This window comes from Glossina fuscipes, unplaced genomic scaffold (genome assembly GCF_014805625.2).
Source record: "Glossina fuscipes isolate IAEA_lab_2018 unplaced genomic scaffold, Yale_Gfus_2 2, whole genome shotgun sequence".
Classification (NCBI taxonomy): domain Eukaryota; kingdom Metazoa; phylum Arthropoda; class Insecta; order Diptera; family Glossinidae; genus Glossina; species Glossina fuscipes.
Window position 1 is genome coordinate 13309513 of NW_023998416.1, and position 16952 is coordinate 13326464.

A 16952-nucleotide genomic window follows, 5' to 3' on the forward strand; every position below is an offset into this window, starting at 1 on the left:
GCTATAAAAAAAAATCTGGCTCCTTATTTGCATACTTATGCACACTTTTCCCAAACTAAAGCAAATAAATAAAGCAAAGTATATGAGGGGCTCCGTTTATTAAAATAATTAGAGATTTAGTTTTGCAGTTTTTAAATTTAGTATTTGTTTTTACTTATTTATTGAATTTATTTTTTATTTTTTATATATTTTTTAAAATACATACACATACATACATAGATGTAGATTTTAATTAAATGTAAATAAATTCTAAGTAGTGTAGTTTTTATTTATTTAGTTTTTTTTTTTCGTTTTTTTTTTTTTTGTTCTAAAGATAATATTTGGAAACATTTCTCTTCACATTCACATTACAATTCATATAATAACATATTCGTATTTGGACATTTAAGAGGGTGCCTCTGGGTGTATGCGTCTATTGTTTTGAAAAGTTTCTTTAAAAGAAATACGATTGAATAAAATATATGTTTTTTTTTTTTTATTATTATAAGGATAAAATTTTCTTACATTTAACATCACTAGCTTTTTAGTTTCCGGAGGAAAACAAGTTTTGTTTTTGAATTTGAAAATTGACTGAAAAATAGCTTCTTTTTTAAATTGAATAAAATCTTCTTTTTTTTTTTTTTTTTTTTTAATTTTCTTGTTTTGCTATTTTAATTTAATTTAATTACTACGGATGCGAAGAGCCCATGCGTGGTCCATAGAGAGCATAGGGTGAGAAATATTGAGCCAAGGCGGGATGAGGAGGCATTTGCAAGCTGGCGAGAGAAGCGGCAGAGGGAGCCAATGATGGAGGCAACATGGACGGTTTGCCATAGGGATGGTAGCGAGCAGCCGATAACGGACTTAGAGGCGGCGTTGGATATGTACGTGAAAAGAGCGGATGATTGGGTGGTATACCACCTGCGGCCGCAGCACTGAGCACTGAATCAGGCAGAGAAGCGGTGTGCGTACGTAAATGTTGAAATAGTTCATCGGAAGTAGAGAAACGTTTACCGCAATAAGGTGTATCGCCGCCTATCCAAGAGCAAACATAAGGCATTTGCGAGGCGGCTGCCAAAGCAGCCAACTGGGCATGATATGACGAGGCGGCCACAGCTGCGGCTGCGGCATTGGAACTACTGCTGCTAGCTACTCCAGATTTGTTTAGCGATTCTCTATCACATTGCGGACAACCTGCTGGACATGGCTGACCGGCGGCCTTATTTAAGAAATGCGGATTAGCGGGGCATCCCGTGCAATACGGATCACGGCATATGTTCGGGCTCATCTCAAGACCCTTTAGCCGAGCATAATTCAAGTAGGGATTTAAAGCCGCCGCCTTAAACATAGGATGGTGGGGAGACATTAAAGCACTGGCTGCCATCAATTCCATTGGGTAAGCCATGCCACCAGTCGCTGCCGCATAACTCTGATAGTAAGCAGCATTGCTATTAACCTGCGAATTAGCTGAAGAGGCAGCATGTAAGACTTTAGCGTAGTTGGCTTCCTTAGAAGCTGCCGCCAAAGCTGCTGCGTCTGCGGTGGAGGGCAACCGTGTAGAATTATTGTGTACTTGTTGTGGACTAATACTACTGTCGACGACCGATGCTGTCGTATTTACAATTCCGTTGCGTGTACCGTCTTTGGAAGTCGATCGTTGTTGATTAGCTGGACTATTTGTGGCCGTTCGCTGACCCAAATCACCTCCGTTCAAAGAGGAGGGTGTTCTACGCAAATTGCCGTTAATCATAGCCGGTGATTCTCTTTGGGACGTGGCACTTTGGTTTGAATCACAGCGTGTCTGACCATTTTGATGTAGACTAGCAAAACTGCCTCCTCCACCATTCGTACTATTATTGCTAGTTTTTGGTGTTTTCACTCTATGACTACTGCTGGATTGACTTAGATTAGTGGCCTGTTCTGCTTCAATGACACCTGTTGATGCCGCTCCTGTCGTTGTCATTTCCAGACGTATGTGATTGTTATTCGATTCGTAGGGCTTAAAGCTAGACTTGATTTGCTGTTGTTCGACAGAGCCGGTTGAAACTGATGAGTGATTACTAAGCGGTGATAATTTATCACGATTATCAAGAGACATCGACGATTTATGTGCTTTTGTAGCTTTTTCAATATTGGCGGCTAAGAGTTTGGGATTTGTTGTGTCGGCACCAATTGCACTGCAGGTTTGAGCCAAAAGGGCCAAAGGACTGCTTTTTGTATCAAGCTAAAAACGAAAAAAAAAAAAAAGAATTCATTAACTAAGAATTGACTTCCAACAGTATAATATGATGATGACGTCAAACTAATAATATCTATGAAAATTAAAACAAAAATATATATAAAAAGGATAACGGAAATGTCTCTTTAACATGCTGTGGTGTTTAAGTGTTATAGCATTCAAGTACTTGTTGTTTAGAAGGATAAACATTCCACAGCAAAAAGGAAAAATTGTATCCGTAATCAAAAATATATATACATATATATATATTTTTTTTTGATATTTAATGGTAATAAAAACTTTGAACATCACTTAATGATGATTAGAGAAGGGGAAGGAAGTGTAGAAATTCAAAGAATGTTTTCTTTCCCTTATCTTACGTATATAAAGACATAAATTACTTTAACGTTATTTAGATCTCTTTGTGTGTTTTTTTTCCACATCACTAAGAATTTTACTTCTTTCAATGAACTCGCATAGATTGCAGTCATAAGAACGTACAGTATGAGCGCATTAACCAAACCATAAATTGTTATCGCATTAAATCGTATCATTTATGTGCATGTGCATGTTTCTATGTTAATTGAAGTTTAAACTATAAAATCAAATCTTCTCATTTTATTATTTGCACCAGGATACATCAAGCTGATAATTCTTTGTTTAAGCTTCTTCGAATAAAAGACGAGTGAAAGATTATAATGATTTCCCAAGCAAAAAGCTAATGCTTTCAGTCTACGTCTTTAAAACGTTGAATATAAGAAAATTACGTATTCTTATTGACTGGATGGAAAGAAATCTATAAAACAATTTCAAGAATTGTGGCTATAAACGAGCTTGCTATGCACATATTAGGTGTGAAAATGAATTCGTTCCGATTTTTGATAAAATTTAACTACATTTGAAATATACTTGTTGAAAAGCTTAATAAGCGAGACATGCACTATCATTACCTGCGGTATGCCCTCGATGGAAACCTCGTAGTTGAGACCCATTATCACACATCTTAAAGTTCTATGAACCGCGGACCTGTTAAATATGACTGCATCGATCTGAATGAATAGTAATCGGAAAGTCATCAGTTTGGAACATGTACGAGGTGCGGTAAAACTTCACGCCATACGCTAAAATTGACTGCCGAAATGCTACAAATCACTTTCTAACTTAGCGCATTCTAATTCCAAGCCAAATTAATCGTTTCCTCAGTGCCGTAAAAAACAATACTTTAAACTTTGATATACACTGAACGATAGCTCGTAAACAATTGCAACTTACATCGCTTAAACAGCAGTATCTAAGTCATCTAAACATGAAATTGCGGGAAAACTTATTTCAGGAGAAAGAATTTAATCCCACATCTAATACCCACACCTACACATATATACAGGAGCAGTATTAATTCGTAGAATACGACAGTAAAAGATTTTACTAACGAAGAACATTGTATAGTCTTCTAAGCGTTTCATGAAAAGACGGCTCTTCCACTGTAAGGATCGGTCGAAGCAAATACAAGCAAAGCAAAGTTAACTGAGTTAAGGTTGAAAGTTAGCTATATATCCTACGCTATAGATATAACTACAATGTATTTAGCAGTCGGGGTCGCGTTTGTTGCAACCCTCAGGTAAGACTACATTCGCCTAAAGACTTTTAACAGTTAGCGACAAATTGATAGGCGAATATAGGTAAACCGTCCTAAAAATTTGAACTAATGAAAAAATTTATACAAATTGATAGGATTGGTAAGTACATCGGATGGTTCGAGGGTGATTTAAGAATGTACATTTCATACAAATGATATCAGCTGTTGTCGGAGTAAAAGCGTTTAAGATTTATAGTAGAAATGTTTATGTACACTTGTTAAAATATTTAGTTCTTAAGTGGTTCCACTTAACACGTAATTAATTTGGCTTTGTGTTGTTTGTATTCGCAATATTCAAAGTTCAAAGTTGCGACTTATTCAATTTCTCAATTGCAATATGTTTTTCACATCACATACTTTATGCATCCCAATGCTAAGAATGCCATTCATATCGTCTTTGATTTGTCCAACAATTCAAAAGTGTCATTTTACTGTCAACTCAAGCATTACATTACCAACGCATTCATTGAAAATACAATGCAATTACGATGCAACAATAAGTTGGCAGCTAAAACGGCATTGATAATTTGCATGGACTTGCAAATTGTATTTTGAAATTGCTTCAAAATGTGCACAAAGCAAAATACACTTTTAAACGTGATTGTTTAATATGTGCACAATGGAAATTGCGCTTAAATTATAATAAAATTTATAAAAAGACGAAATAAGTTAAAATACTTTAATTCCAGAGACTCGTTGCTTTCATTATGACCGGGTCAACCAGACATTTTCTTAAGAATGGAAAATTTCGCAGCATTGCAAAAGTAATTTGACCCCTCCGATGGATTGTTCCGAGAAGTTTTGCTTAATATGAATGGAGAAGAAATCCAGGCGTTAAGCTTCATTCTAAAAAATACGGAACTTAAACTTAAGATGAACACGTAATTTACTTATGTAATGTTCTCTCGTAACACTTTAAAAAAAAGTCAACTGAGCGTTTGTTGCAAAAGTGGTTTCGATCGACATACAATGGAATGAAAAGATTGATGTCAATATGTATGAGATTAAAGTAGCGGATTACCATGCCCTATATTAGATTAAAGGGAAAATTCATAAGAATTTGCACTAAAATTTTCCTACATGTTTTTAAAACGAACCCGTATAAGTAGTAAAGCAGATAAGAAGTGCAACCATCAAGTGAATATTCGCAGGTTCAAATCTCATTGCGGCGCAGTTTATTTCGATCATAGCAATAGTGAGCACTTGGGCGGTAAAAACACAACACCTGTCGATTTGGTACATACCTACTAGGATGCGGTCATCATCTCCCTATTTCTTTCTCTCTTATATGTATGCTTGGTCATACCAAAAAAAAAAATACATGCCGTTATTGTAGAACGTCCGAGATTTCTGGTTGAAAAACCGATACGCGCGTTATTTTAACAGATTTCTTCTGAAGCCAACCATTAAAACATTTCCACAAATAGCGCAACAAATGATAATTGGATGGACGCGCCAGACATTCCCAGCCAAGCCCTAGTCAATATCATCTTGCTTTTCGATAGAAGCTAATAAATTTAATATTTTTGAAGAAGCGTTCGTTTTCTTTTTATTTTCCAAATTAATGAAAGAAAATAAATATGTATTTTGCCAGTGATAAAACAAGAATTTGATCAACATTAACCACGATTGATCGATCAGAGTGCGGTACGTCTTTAACATTGACATGTTCAATGCGGAAACGAGTAAGCCGTTTTCCAACTGACCTTGTTAAAAAATTTACATCACGTTCCTTACGCGCTACAGTATGGCTTGATAAGATCAGTGGGCAAAGTTACAGTACTGTAAAGTGATCTATCGAGGAATAGCCAAACATTTTTTTTTTGCTTAATATTCATCGGCTGGAGAGGTTTATCTTTTGCCCCTGTGCAGATCTATACCCTGATTTGAAGAAGAAGCCTTATATAAGCCGTTAATAGCCGTATAACTGAAATTTCGCAAAACAAGTTGAAAATTGATACGTACGTGCATAAATAATATACAATGCACAGTATGTTAAGTGCAGCGCATCAAGCCGATTGATTAGCACTTATCTAATTGGAAATCACGGACTGATTGGATACTTAAGTTTTTTTACGTGTTCCGATAAGTCTGCGCTTATCGCATTTCACGAACAGCGGATATTATTTATCGTGTATTTGTTAATTACCGTGTCACACCTTATTTGTGCTAATTTCATTAATTTATTGCTTTTCTAAAGTGTATTACACGGCAATTATAATTAAATTGTGTATACAATTACAACTTTATTGAAAGCTATTCACAGATTTTCGAAAATTAATGCAATTTTTGTAATTATTAAATATTAAAGTAATGTTGTAAATAAACAGGCTAAGGAACAATTAACTAAGAACAACGACGACTCTTGTAATTTATTTTTCCCTATGATAGTCACTGTTGATGTCAGATGTTTAGATTAGATTATCATCAGATACATATCCACTAACACTGTTGCAGTTTTCTCCCTCACAGTATAAAGTTCAAAGTAGTTATTTATCCGCATAAGTAGCCGAGTAGGTAAAAGCTACGTCTAGCAAAACAGTGTTCGCGCATCCAAATCTCAAACGCGGTAGAGTTTACCTTATTTGTAGCCCTAGCGGTTGCTCAGTCGGTAAAGGCGGGCACATCCTCCTCACTTCTTTCTGGTCGCAACGTGTTAGAAGAATAATAAATACCTTCTGAGAGATAGGTCATTGCTCGTTGTATATATATACATACGTTGTTAGCTCAACTCAAGAGGTGAAACGTAAAGGACCTACAAATATAAAGTTTCACCTTCGCTACCGAACAGAATTCATATGCTATCGACTACAACATATTCGCTACTTACTCGATAACGAGAACCATTAACAATTATGTCCCGTTGTCCTTAAAGTCTTGGACTCGATGTTACATTGTATCGTCAAGTTATACAAGTAATGTACAAAATATTTACTTGATTAAATTTTAAAGAGAATATGTCAATATTCTCATAACAAAATAAAAAAAAAAAAAAAACTACTTCTCCCAACGGAAGCCAACAATTACTTTAAATATGTTCACTATGTTTTCGTTAAATGCAAATGAATTTCAATTTTATTACTAAAAAGCCAACGTAATGTGTTAAAATTGTTTCTAGTGCTAAGCTTTCGATAGTTAAGAATTTCATTAAACCGCCAAAACGATATGAATTGAAACTCTGTTTAAATGAGCGCGCAACACCTTTAAAGCTAAGGGTAAAATGAATCCAAAAGCCCGAGAATGTAAGGAAAATGCAAATATATCAGAGACTATGAAGGAAATATATAATTATGGTAACGGAGAGCAAAATGTAATTTCAGTGTAAAATTTGCATAAATTTGCAAGCAGCAAGACATATGCTAAAGCTTGCCACAATTGTTGGCCGTATGAGAAGGTTGTAGTACTTACTTACTGCCATCAAGCGACACAAAAATGATTTGAATATTTCAGCAATCAAAAGCCGTATAATGTGGCGGCTTGAAGTCGCATTCAACGTAACAAATTTCTTTCATTTTTTTTTTGTTTTTTTTTTTCGCTTTTATTTGGAAGCAATGGTGCAAAATTTTTTTACAGCAATGTGCAATAAAAGCAATAAAAACTGTTTTCGTTTTAATGCAGGCAAATCAATTACACTGTATTTTAATGTATTTGTAAGTTTACTATTTTCTTATATACCCAGCGAAAATTGTAACTCTAGCGAATGGGAGCATTCAAATGTATATGGAAAACGACAACAAATTAATGTTATTTTGGTTGTTTGTTTGATTATTGCAGAGAGAAAGAAACTAAATATGTACCTTAACGCAATTAGAACAAAAAAAAAAAAAAACTTTACTTTGAAAGATGTATGTATAAATTATTTATGCGGTATTTCAATAATAATGATGGTAACCATAATAAAATAATAAAAAAAACATTTATTTAATTTAGCAATTTACTTCGACTTGGAAAGCTTTAAAAGTAAGTTCGCCAACAACTGCTAACCCTCTACTCGTCTACTACAAGATCTCGTTAAAATTTTACCTTTCCTTCGGAACGCTTTCAAACTGTCAAGGTTTACAAATCTCTTGAAGACGATCTAAGAGTGTGAGTGAAAATGAGATATTCAACAAATGGCAAATGGACGAAGGGAGTCTAAAGTATAAGCTTCCTTTTTTCGTATACTTTCCAACGCTCCTTTTTTACATGATTTCGAAATCAAACTGTCCCCCAATGCGAGCAAACACACTTTTTTTACACGATTTTTATGTTCTAATGCGAATACAAAAACAATTTTTTTTTTTTTAATTCTAATTTTGAGAGTCTCACAGAGACCTATGTGTACACTGTGGTGAGAAGTGAGTCGGCTTATGCCTAAAGATGCGTTAGTGGCATATGTTAGTTATAATTAGGAAATGGATTTCTGAATTTTCACTGTACACTAATTTAAATTTTTTTTTTTTTTTTCTTCAATGAAATTGGACCGCTCTTGTCTTCATTATTACTTTTTTTGCACGGTTTTCTTTCTCTGTTTGGCGTTTTTTCATCTTGCACGATTTTTTAAAGTTGTTGAACGTATCATCAAATTTGCCATATGTGGCGTGTATTTTTTTCATAATATTTTTTTCCACGGATTTCTAATGAACCCATCTACCGTGCAAAAAAAAAAGAAGTGGGAGAAGAAGCTTATGTCTACCATAAAGTTCCGTCCTTTCCGGTTACAAACAAGTTTAAACAAGTGCGCGCATATTCATCCGACGCATATTTGGCTCTCCCTTTTTGTCACCGAATGTATACATGCTCGCCTAGCGAGCGAATATAATTGATGTTAGTATCAAGTGAGACGCCATCGCGTATGCTCCACTACTGATGGTATACGAATTCGAAGAAGAAAGACGTGTTATAGAATCGTGTAGAAATGTATTGCAGGTGTTTTGTGATGGAACAGTTTTTGGTAGAACATGCGCGAAATTGTTCGAAAAATTTCAAATTAATAAGTTCGAACTTTCTAGTAAGCTACACTCTAGGCGACCATCTTTGATCGACGACGATGCTACCACGATCATGTTAGAGCAAAATTCCTTATTTCACAACATCAGAGATTCCGAATAGGTTCGACTCAGCGTAACAAACCATTTCGGATTAGAAGTTTGCTTTATTCTAAAAGCGGACAGAACTTTTTAGTTACTTCCCTATCGTTCGTTCCCGTTGATTTTGTAATAACATTTGCAATATATAAACCTACGAGCGCTGACTTGGTATGCAATTGATTCTTATCTATTCGACAAGGTGAACTAAAAGTTGTAGAAAATGCAAGTATGATTTGCGTACCTCTTTGGAATTTCCATCAAAAACAAATGTAGTTTTCTTACTTAAGTTATTTGGTAAAAATTTATAGATATATTTATATTTTAAGAAACGGAAGTAGTCTTTCAGTAATATTTATGCAATCTGTACGACATCGCATGACGTAGTCATTCACATTACAATTATTCTGACCTGCATTTGCACTCTTATTGGAATCTCATTGATTTGCTTAGAATTCAATTTGAAATAAACTTACATGAACAAAATTTAAAACAACCCACAACGTGATAGACCGTTTGCAACTAAAAGCTGTTCATTGAAATTATCCCAAATATCGTTCGGAAGAAGAAAAATAAATTGAAATTTGTAGTAGAACACTATTCTCTTTACAAAGAAATGTTGACAAAAATGATTTATTTTAAACTAAATATTTTTATATTTGTATATTTACATATATATATATGCATATACGTATATATATTGTATATTATATATTTTGACATAAATTTTTTTTGCCTAAAAAATGTTATGATTGTTGAAAACGAAACATTTTAGCAAAAAAAAAAAAAAAGGAAAGAAAAACACATTACAAAAATGTTACATGACACGTACAAATAAATTTATTTGGTTTAGAAAAATTTCTGCTCTCAACTCACGACAATTTTCAAATTTCCATTTGATTTCATTTTCAGTTTTTATTAATTTTTCAGCTTTGTTTTTGTTTATTATTGATAGATGCAGTAAATTGTGACATTTTTAGATTATTACTACGAATCATGCTAATGATATAAGTCATTATTTTTTCTGTATTTGCTCAGTGTTCTTGGTATTTTCATAAACACTCGCTAAAATTGAACTATTAAACGAATCAAACAAAGACGTGCAAGTTTTGTTTGTAAACTTTTTGTTTCCATTTCGCTTGTTTTATTTTGATAGTTATTTGAAGACTCCCTAACACGTCAAGGTTGCTACACACAAAACGTACGACAAACGACATACCACAAAAATAATCCATGGAAAATCTGGCCTTCTTCCCATACTCAAATGATGTAAAATCTTGAAGGAAGTTCAAACGTGAAGGATTAAAGCTTGAAGGGGGACCTACTATCTAAATTCCTTGTCTAATTTATTTACTAATATCTGATCATGATTGTTGGAGAAGCTCTTGCGCTTAGTATATGATAACATATTGTTGCAAAAATCCCACATTTGATGAAGTGACTTTGCATGAAAGTTTTCCCGATTAGCAAAGAAAGCATATTCTGAAAATGGTAAGACCAAATGCACTTTTATGTCACTTTATCTCTCTCAGGCAGCTGGTGATTGTCGAAAAAATTAAGAACAATTTACAGAGATTTGCAGTTTTCACGGAAAAAGGGATTAACACAAGAATGTCACAATGAAGCTAAGTACTCCTAACTTCCATGTAAAAGAGTATATAATTAATATAACGGCGGAGTCAAGAGAGTTGAAGGAGGAGAAGAAGCTTTGAAAATATAAATGTAAATAGATCTTCTAAGAAGAGGAAATAAAACCTACGGCAGTTTAAGTTACAATATTTAGGAAAATTTGCTTAAATATTTCGCTGTTCAAAAGAGACCGGATAAGGTTTTGAGCCACAACTCTAGAGGTCATTACAATGTTATGTGATTTTTAAGATGAATGGAAAAATGCACTTACCCTCTTTTTACTTCTCTCTCTCTCTCTCTCTCTCTGCCACTGTCTCTCTCTCTCTCTCTCTCTCTTTCTCTCTGTCTTTTCTCTAAAGGCGTTTCACTATTATCGATATTAGCGCTTGAGCATTATAGATGTATTAACACTATGACCAAGCCCTTAAACACTTTATATAAATATTCTTTCTTTTAATTCTTTTAAAGAAAATATAATATATTTTCAAAGCCTTTTGTATTTGAACGTGCGCTCATATGCTTAACAAAACAATCTCTATTTGCTTATGACTTGTTTAACTTGCAATATTATTTCATTTCGTTCTGTTCTCCGTTTATTTACGATTGTAAGACATGCAGTAAAGCAAAACGATTCGTAATTAGAATTTCTGTAGCACTTAGATTAGAGTAGAGTTTGTTGATTTTCTAAGTGTTCTCCATTTCCCGTAATTATGGTTTGGTATACATATTTGCACAAATCACTTGCGTCATGGTAAATTCGTCTGAGAGCTGTGTTTGATTGATAGGCAATGTACTTCAAACCTATTACTTGAAATATTGTGAGGTAAACGAAGAAAATTTTGTTAATACTAATAGAACGAAAGCAATACGATATAAGTGAGTTTTGTTGTAAGCGCAATTTTTATGTCAAATACCTATATAAAATATCACACGTAATATTTATACGTGACTTTGACTGGCCTTGCAATTGCTGAAATGGTTCTTGAAACACTTGATTTTCAGAAGGCCGTCTTTTGGATCATTTATGAGTCAAGTGCTTAAACACACTATCTCCTTTAATTTCTATATCCATATATTTTAACAATCTAATGATTTTTACTCTACAGTAACTCTAACTCTCCTTGGGGAACTCAAGTTGGTTGCCCACAAGAAGAGGGCTTTTAGTAATTCAAAAAAAATTATGAGAACGTTACTTTTCCTAAAATTTATCCTGAGCAATGGCTCTGCAGGCTGCCACATCTCTTCGATTATCAAGAAATTCAATCGCTTACGAATCCACTGATTTTTTTACAGAAAAGACGAAAAGGACTTAAATCAACTCTTATGTCGACATAGAGCGGACATTGTATATACATAATTTGAAATTATTAATTAAGAGGTTAATGTTAGGTAACATTATTGGTTTGCAAAGGGTTAAAACGTCAAGCTACACAAGCTATCGATTTTAGATTTCAAGGACCTGTTAAAAATATTCCCTAAAGTCATTCCGTTTAGCTACAAGAATGCTTTGTGATTATTAAGCTGGTGACGCTTTAAGATTCGCTTCGCCAAACGCCGCTTGTTTTTGTTTTATTAAATTAACTTCTGAAAGGTGAATCATTGTCGACCTAAGTAGAGTTAAAGTGCCGTCATCAGATTATTGTGAAATTTTTAAGTGAAATTTATACATAAATAGGCTAATTGGATAGCTCTTGACAATTACTGCAAGTGTTGAATAATAATTGTACGTACTCGTCAGCTGCAAATCAATAAGCGCAATTAAATCGTTAAGTGTGTAGCTGGCTGGTTTATGCCCACCTCGTGAATTTGAATTTCATCTATTATGTAATTCAATCACAAATCTTAACAATAACAAAACCAACCAAATTTATTGGAAATTTACAGCTAATTGCTATTTCCTTAAAACAGAGAAAAATTTCTCACACATGTAGTGAGAAAACATTTGAAGTAAATTAAAAAAAAAAAAAAAACAGAGAAAAAAATAGAAAAAAAATTTACGAATTATTTTTTCGCTTACTCAATGTACATAAATATAAGTTATTGGTTAGAAATTTAGTTGTAATTTTTAACAGCTTATGCAATAAAAGCAAAACAGTTTTTGCCGCACGTAATAAATTAAAAATGTAATAAAAATGCTTTAAGCAGTCATCAGTATATCGTAGGTTATACGAATATGTAAAGAATATTTATACCTTTATGGCTGAGTTCCACCAAAATTTATTACCTTTCATAAAACAATAAAGATTATTACAACAGAAAGAAACAATATCTTATTCATTTCCTCGTACGTACGTTGGATACAAATGATATTTAATCAAGAAACAACTTCTTTATATTATGTTTATCGTCATAGTAAAATGACTCTTAGAACAAGCAATTAACCTTTCCAGGAATTGCACTGTAAAACTTCTCGTAGCTATTCTATTGAGTTGAAAATAAAATGAAATCAGCTGATAATTTGCTCGAACGGTAAGCAATATTGGGATAGCTTTGCCTCTCTTGGACTTGCCAAATTCCTATCAGCAGCAAGGGGCTTTTCGATTAGACAGCATACATAAAAGTGTTGTAGAGTCTTTTACTAGGAGTCATATCTTTTTAAAATTATTCTTTCAGCTATGAAAGCATGCGACACATCTTGTCGTTTCATCTCATTATTTAGCGATTCGCAATTCCTAAACGTTTACAAATCATTAACAAATTTTATCAAAGTGACAGCTCAGAGCGCACGTGCTGCTCACCGTGTGTTTATCGGAGAACTGCGTCGCCATCGAGATATTTGGTGGCCAGCATACTTTAGGCTATCGCAAGCGTAATTCTACTAATGTATGTAATGATAAACTGATTAACAATTGGAGCCCTCTAATGCGTCAGTGCACTCAAAGCCGTGTTGAACGTTTGAAAGATATTTTGTTCAATCATTTGTTTTTTTTTTTTTTTGCTTTTCAAATTTGTCACTCTTAATGGAACACATTTGGTTGATTACATCAGCATTTAAAACAACTATCAAACCATTGAATTTCAAAAGCGCACAGTCGGTATGAACAAGCCATAGATATAAATAATATATTGCAGTAAATGCTGCTCAATAAATTTATCATAAATTAAATGATGCAATATCATCATAAAAGATCCAATAAAATACTGTTTTGGCTTGAAAACATAAAAATAAATTTGTTATATATTATCGGTTAGAGGTAAACAAAAAAAAAAAAAAAAAAAAAAATGTGCAGATTAGTGTTTTATTGAAGACGAATTCGAATTTAACTGCTATACTGTTTATCGTATCTGAGTTTTTCGTAAGGTGTAGAGGCTCTCGTCCACATAAGCGAATTATAATCTGATTTTGGCCGGATACTGGCTGCGTAAGTCGTGCAAATATCGACTACACTGAAGTAGTTTTTACGTCACTTTCAAAAACCTAGACGCTTGATAGCTTCGAATAGTTCGAATGCATGTATTGTCTCACGGCTATCGTTTTATATTAGCTCAGAAAATCACGAATATGAGTTCAATTCTTCTACATTGGTACTATCAAATGAGAGGTATTGTCTATCACTTTTGGCGGCATTAAATTTTATCGTATTTGACTGACCCCACGTATATATTTTACGAGGTCTCCATTAAATATATCTCTCATTATGGAGCGTTTATTCCTTACCTAAATGTTCTACGGTCTCTTGCTAAAGAAATGAGTAAAAACGCTATTCTATTATCCACATGCGATCGTAAATGAACACCACGAAGAGAGAAAGAGAAAGAACATTTTATTTTCAATTAAAATTTATCGAATTAAATAATGAAGAATCGGAGCATAATAATTTATCTATTTAGACACTAAAACTATTGCGTGAATCAATTTAAATTTAGATCTATTTAGTTACGTCAATTTTTGTACGAACACATATTTTATATTCATGTTGACCACCGTCAGTGGTAGTGGTAGAAGTATTTCGGAATATTTTTCCTAATTATGGTCATTGAAACTTTTCGTATATAACTTCATTTCGTTGCTTCAATTTCAAAATTGAATTCCAAATATTCACTTCTTTATAAATTGAATTTCAAAATATTTATTTTTTAAAAGCTACAAAGCGGAGAAATCATAACAAATTAATAAAATATTTATTTTTTAATTCCATATAAAGTGAGTAATAAAAGATTCTTCTGAAAAAGTAAGTTTTTTTGTTTTTCTTTACTTTCGCTCATACTAAAAACTTTAATATTTTTTACAGTGATTTGCATTTAAGAAATCAACTTTGAGAAGGCGTGGTACGATCAAATTGACAATCATTTTAAAATGTTTTTTTTTTTTTTTTTTTTTTTTTTAAAGAGACTCAGTCAAATATAATAAGAAGGAAGAAAAGAATGTCTTCAACTTGAAATGATTACTTTGAAGCATCACACACGCATTTTGCCTTTGGCTGTAGTAAATATTTCTCGGCCGCCTTTGAAAAATTTCTTGCAAGTAATGTCGCTTAAGCAAAAAGTACTGTATTGTTCGTTGCTAATGTTTTCACCCTCACTTATATGAATATAAGGATATTAAAACTATAAATATGAATTACCGGATAAGCATAAACAAGACGCCTTATATTACGGATATCTACACATATACGTAACATAAATAAGATGCCCATAAATGTATACACATATTTACTCTTTTAAATCTTAAGTACTTTAGACTTTTTAACGGCATTTCTTTTCGTTTTTATTTTTCATCTTAGGAAACATTTTCATACACTTGCCGTTCTCATACAAGTACGTATATATATATATATATAAATGTATATAATAGCTTTATGTTGTATTTCTATGTATTTTGTACTAAGCCTCTTTATGTTGATTTTATTGCACAAGAAACGGTATCCACATAAAAATGATAAAAATCTTATTAAAAACGTCTGCAGGGAAATTAAAAAAAAAAGAAAAGAAAAGAATGAAAGCAAACGATGCAAGTGTAAAAAACGGCAAAAAAGCGATTACGAAGCAAAATATTTCCTGTAATAAAAACGTATTTTCTATTGCGGCTTACCAGAAGTGTTTATAGGAACTAAAATTCTACATAGTTTATCCTTAGGTTTGGAACAACCTGTAGTAACAGTAGTGGATCTAGGATGAGATAAGTCCGCCTATGAGGAGAAAATAAAAGCCCTTAAGCCCTTGTCCTGTTGGGCGTTTATTTTTGAAAACTTTTGAATTTACCACCGAACGGCAAGCGCAAATTAGGTTAACGACTCCCGGCTCGCGAACATTGGGAGCATTCAAGCGATAACTTATGCGATTTTTTCACCAAACTCGAGTTTTTTGATTGTCGCTTGTTCGTATCGATGGAGCACATTCTTGCCCAGGTATTCTTCTCTTTCTATAAACACGAGGAAAAGTGTTTGGTGACTGGTTTGGCTCAATAGAGCAACAGCTCTCTTGGCCTGACATCCACAAATTGTCAAACAGGTGGGTAAAATGTGCAGTCAGTGATGGGCGTTATTTCATATAAAATATTTTTCTTTTCATTTATACACAATAAACGCGTAATGCCTATACATAAATTACGGTTTCATAGGTGTACCAGCTTTTATACGCACTCGTATCAATGTATACACTGCTCACATGTTATCACTATTTTGCACCCGTCGCACCCGTTAAGTAAAGGCAAACAAGCGAGCACTTTGCAACTTTGTAATCGAACATCATTTTGTAAAGCATTGTTAACACATCAATTGACAATTTCGCGGTATTAATTTGAATAACACATAATACGAAATGATTTGAATTGAAATTGCATTTGTATTGCTTTATATGATTTCTGTTTAAAAGGCATGCAATTAAGGGAAATTAAGTGTTGAAATTAATTTAATAAATTCAATAATCAACTGGAATGAATCAATGCAAGCAAAATATGATTTTTATATGATAATTGTGTTAGAATATACATCATTGTGTGTGTAATGCAAAACTTATTAGTAAGAAGTGTTGTGGACATGTTCTGCATCTGGCTTAGGATTTTGAGACAATTTACATTCCCTACAAATCCCGTATAGTATATATATTGTTTATTCACTTGAGATCTAAAAATGTCAGTTCCAATACCCAGGAGAGGAAAACTCTACAAGGCAGGTACAAATTTGCTTCATACCTTTTCAGCTTAAGTTCACAAACGAGATTCGAATTATTCTTTCAGTCAAAAGAGAGGATAAACTTACCAGAATTCGTTACTTTTCCGTCCTATTCTAGCCTTAAGATGACTGTGCTAGGTTTTTTCGTCAATATTACCCAAGGTTGTCTCTTTCAATAGCATATGTAAATAAAAGAGAACGGTCATCTAGGGCACCATATGTTTAGTGTAATAGATTCTCTTTTAAAATACGGACCGTTTAAGAACCACCGGACATGAGCATACTGTAGACAAAAATCTAAGCCCATGACC

General features: G+C 33.3%; 1 protein-coding gene across 10 annotated transcripts in view; it reads right to left on the bottom strand.

Moving 5' to 3' along the window:
- Window positions 1-289: 289 nt before the first annotated feature.
- Window positions 290-16952, bottom strand: part of LOC119634056 (zinc finger protein Elbow) — a 65513-nt gene continuing 48850 nt past the window's right edge. For 6 of the 10 annotated variants that reach the window (XM_038027976.1, XM_038027971.1, XM_038027972.1 and 3 more), the window contains one exon: window positions 292-2203. In XM_038027976.1, the coding sequence (XP_037883904.1) occupies window positions 668-2203 (1536 nt within the window). In that variant the 3' untranslated portion in view covers window positions 292-667. Of the gene's footprint in view, window positions 2204-3147; window positions 3299-3335; window positions 3514-10799; window positions 10819-16952 lie in introns of those variants that run through there. The other 4 variants (XM_038027979.1, XM_038027970.1, XM_038027978.1 and 1 more) reach the window with 4 other exon arrangements.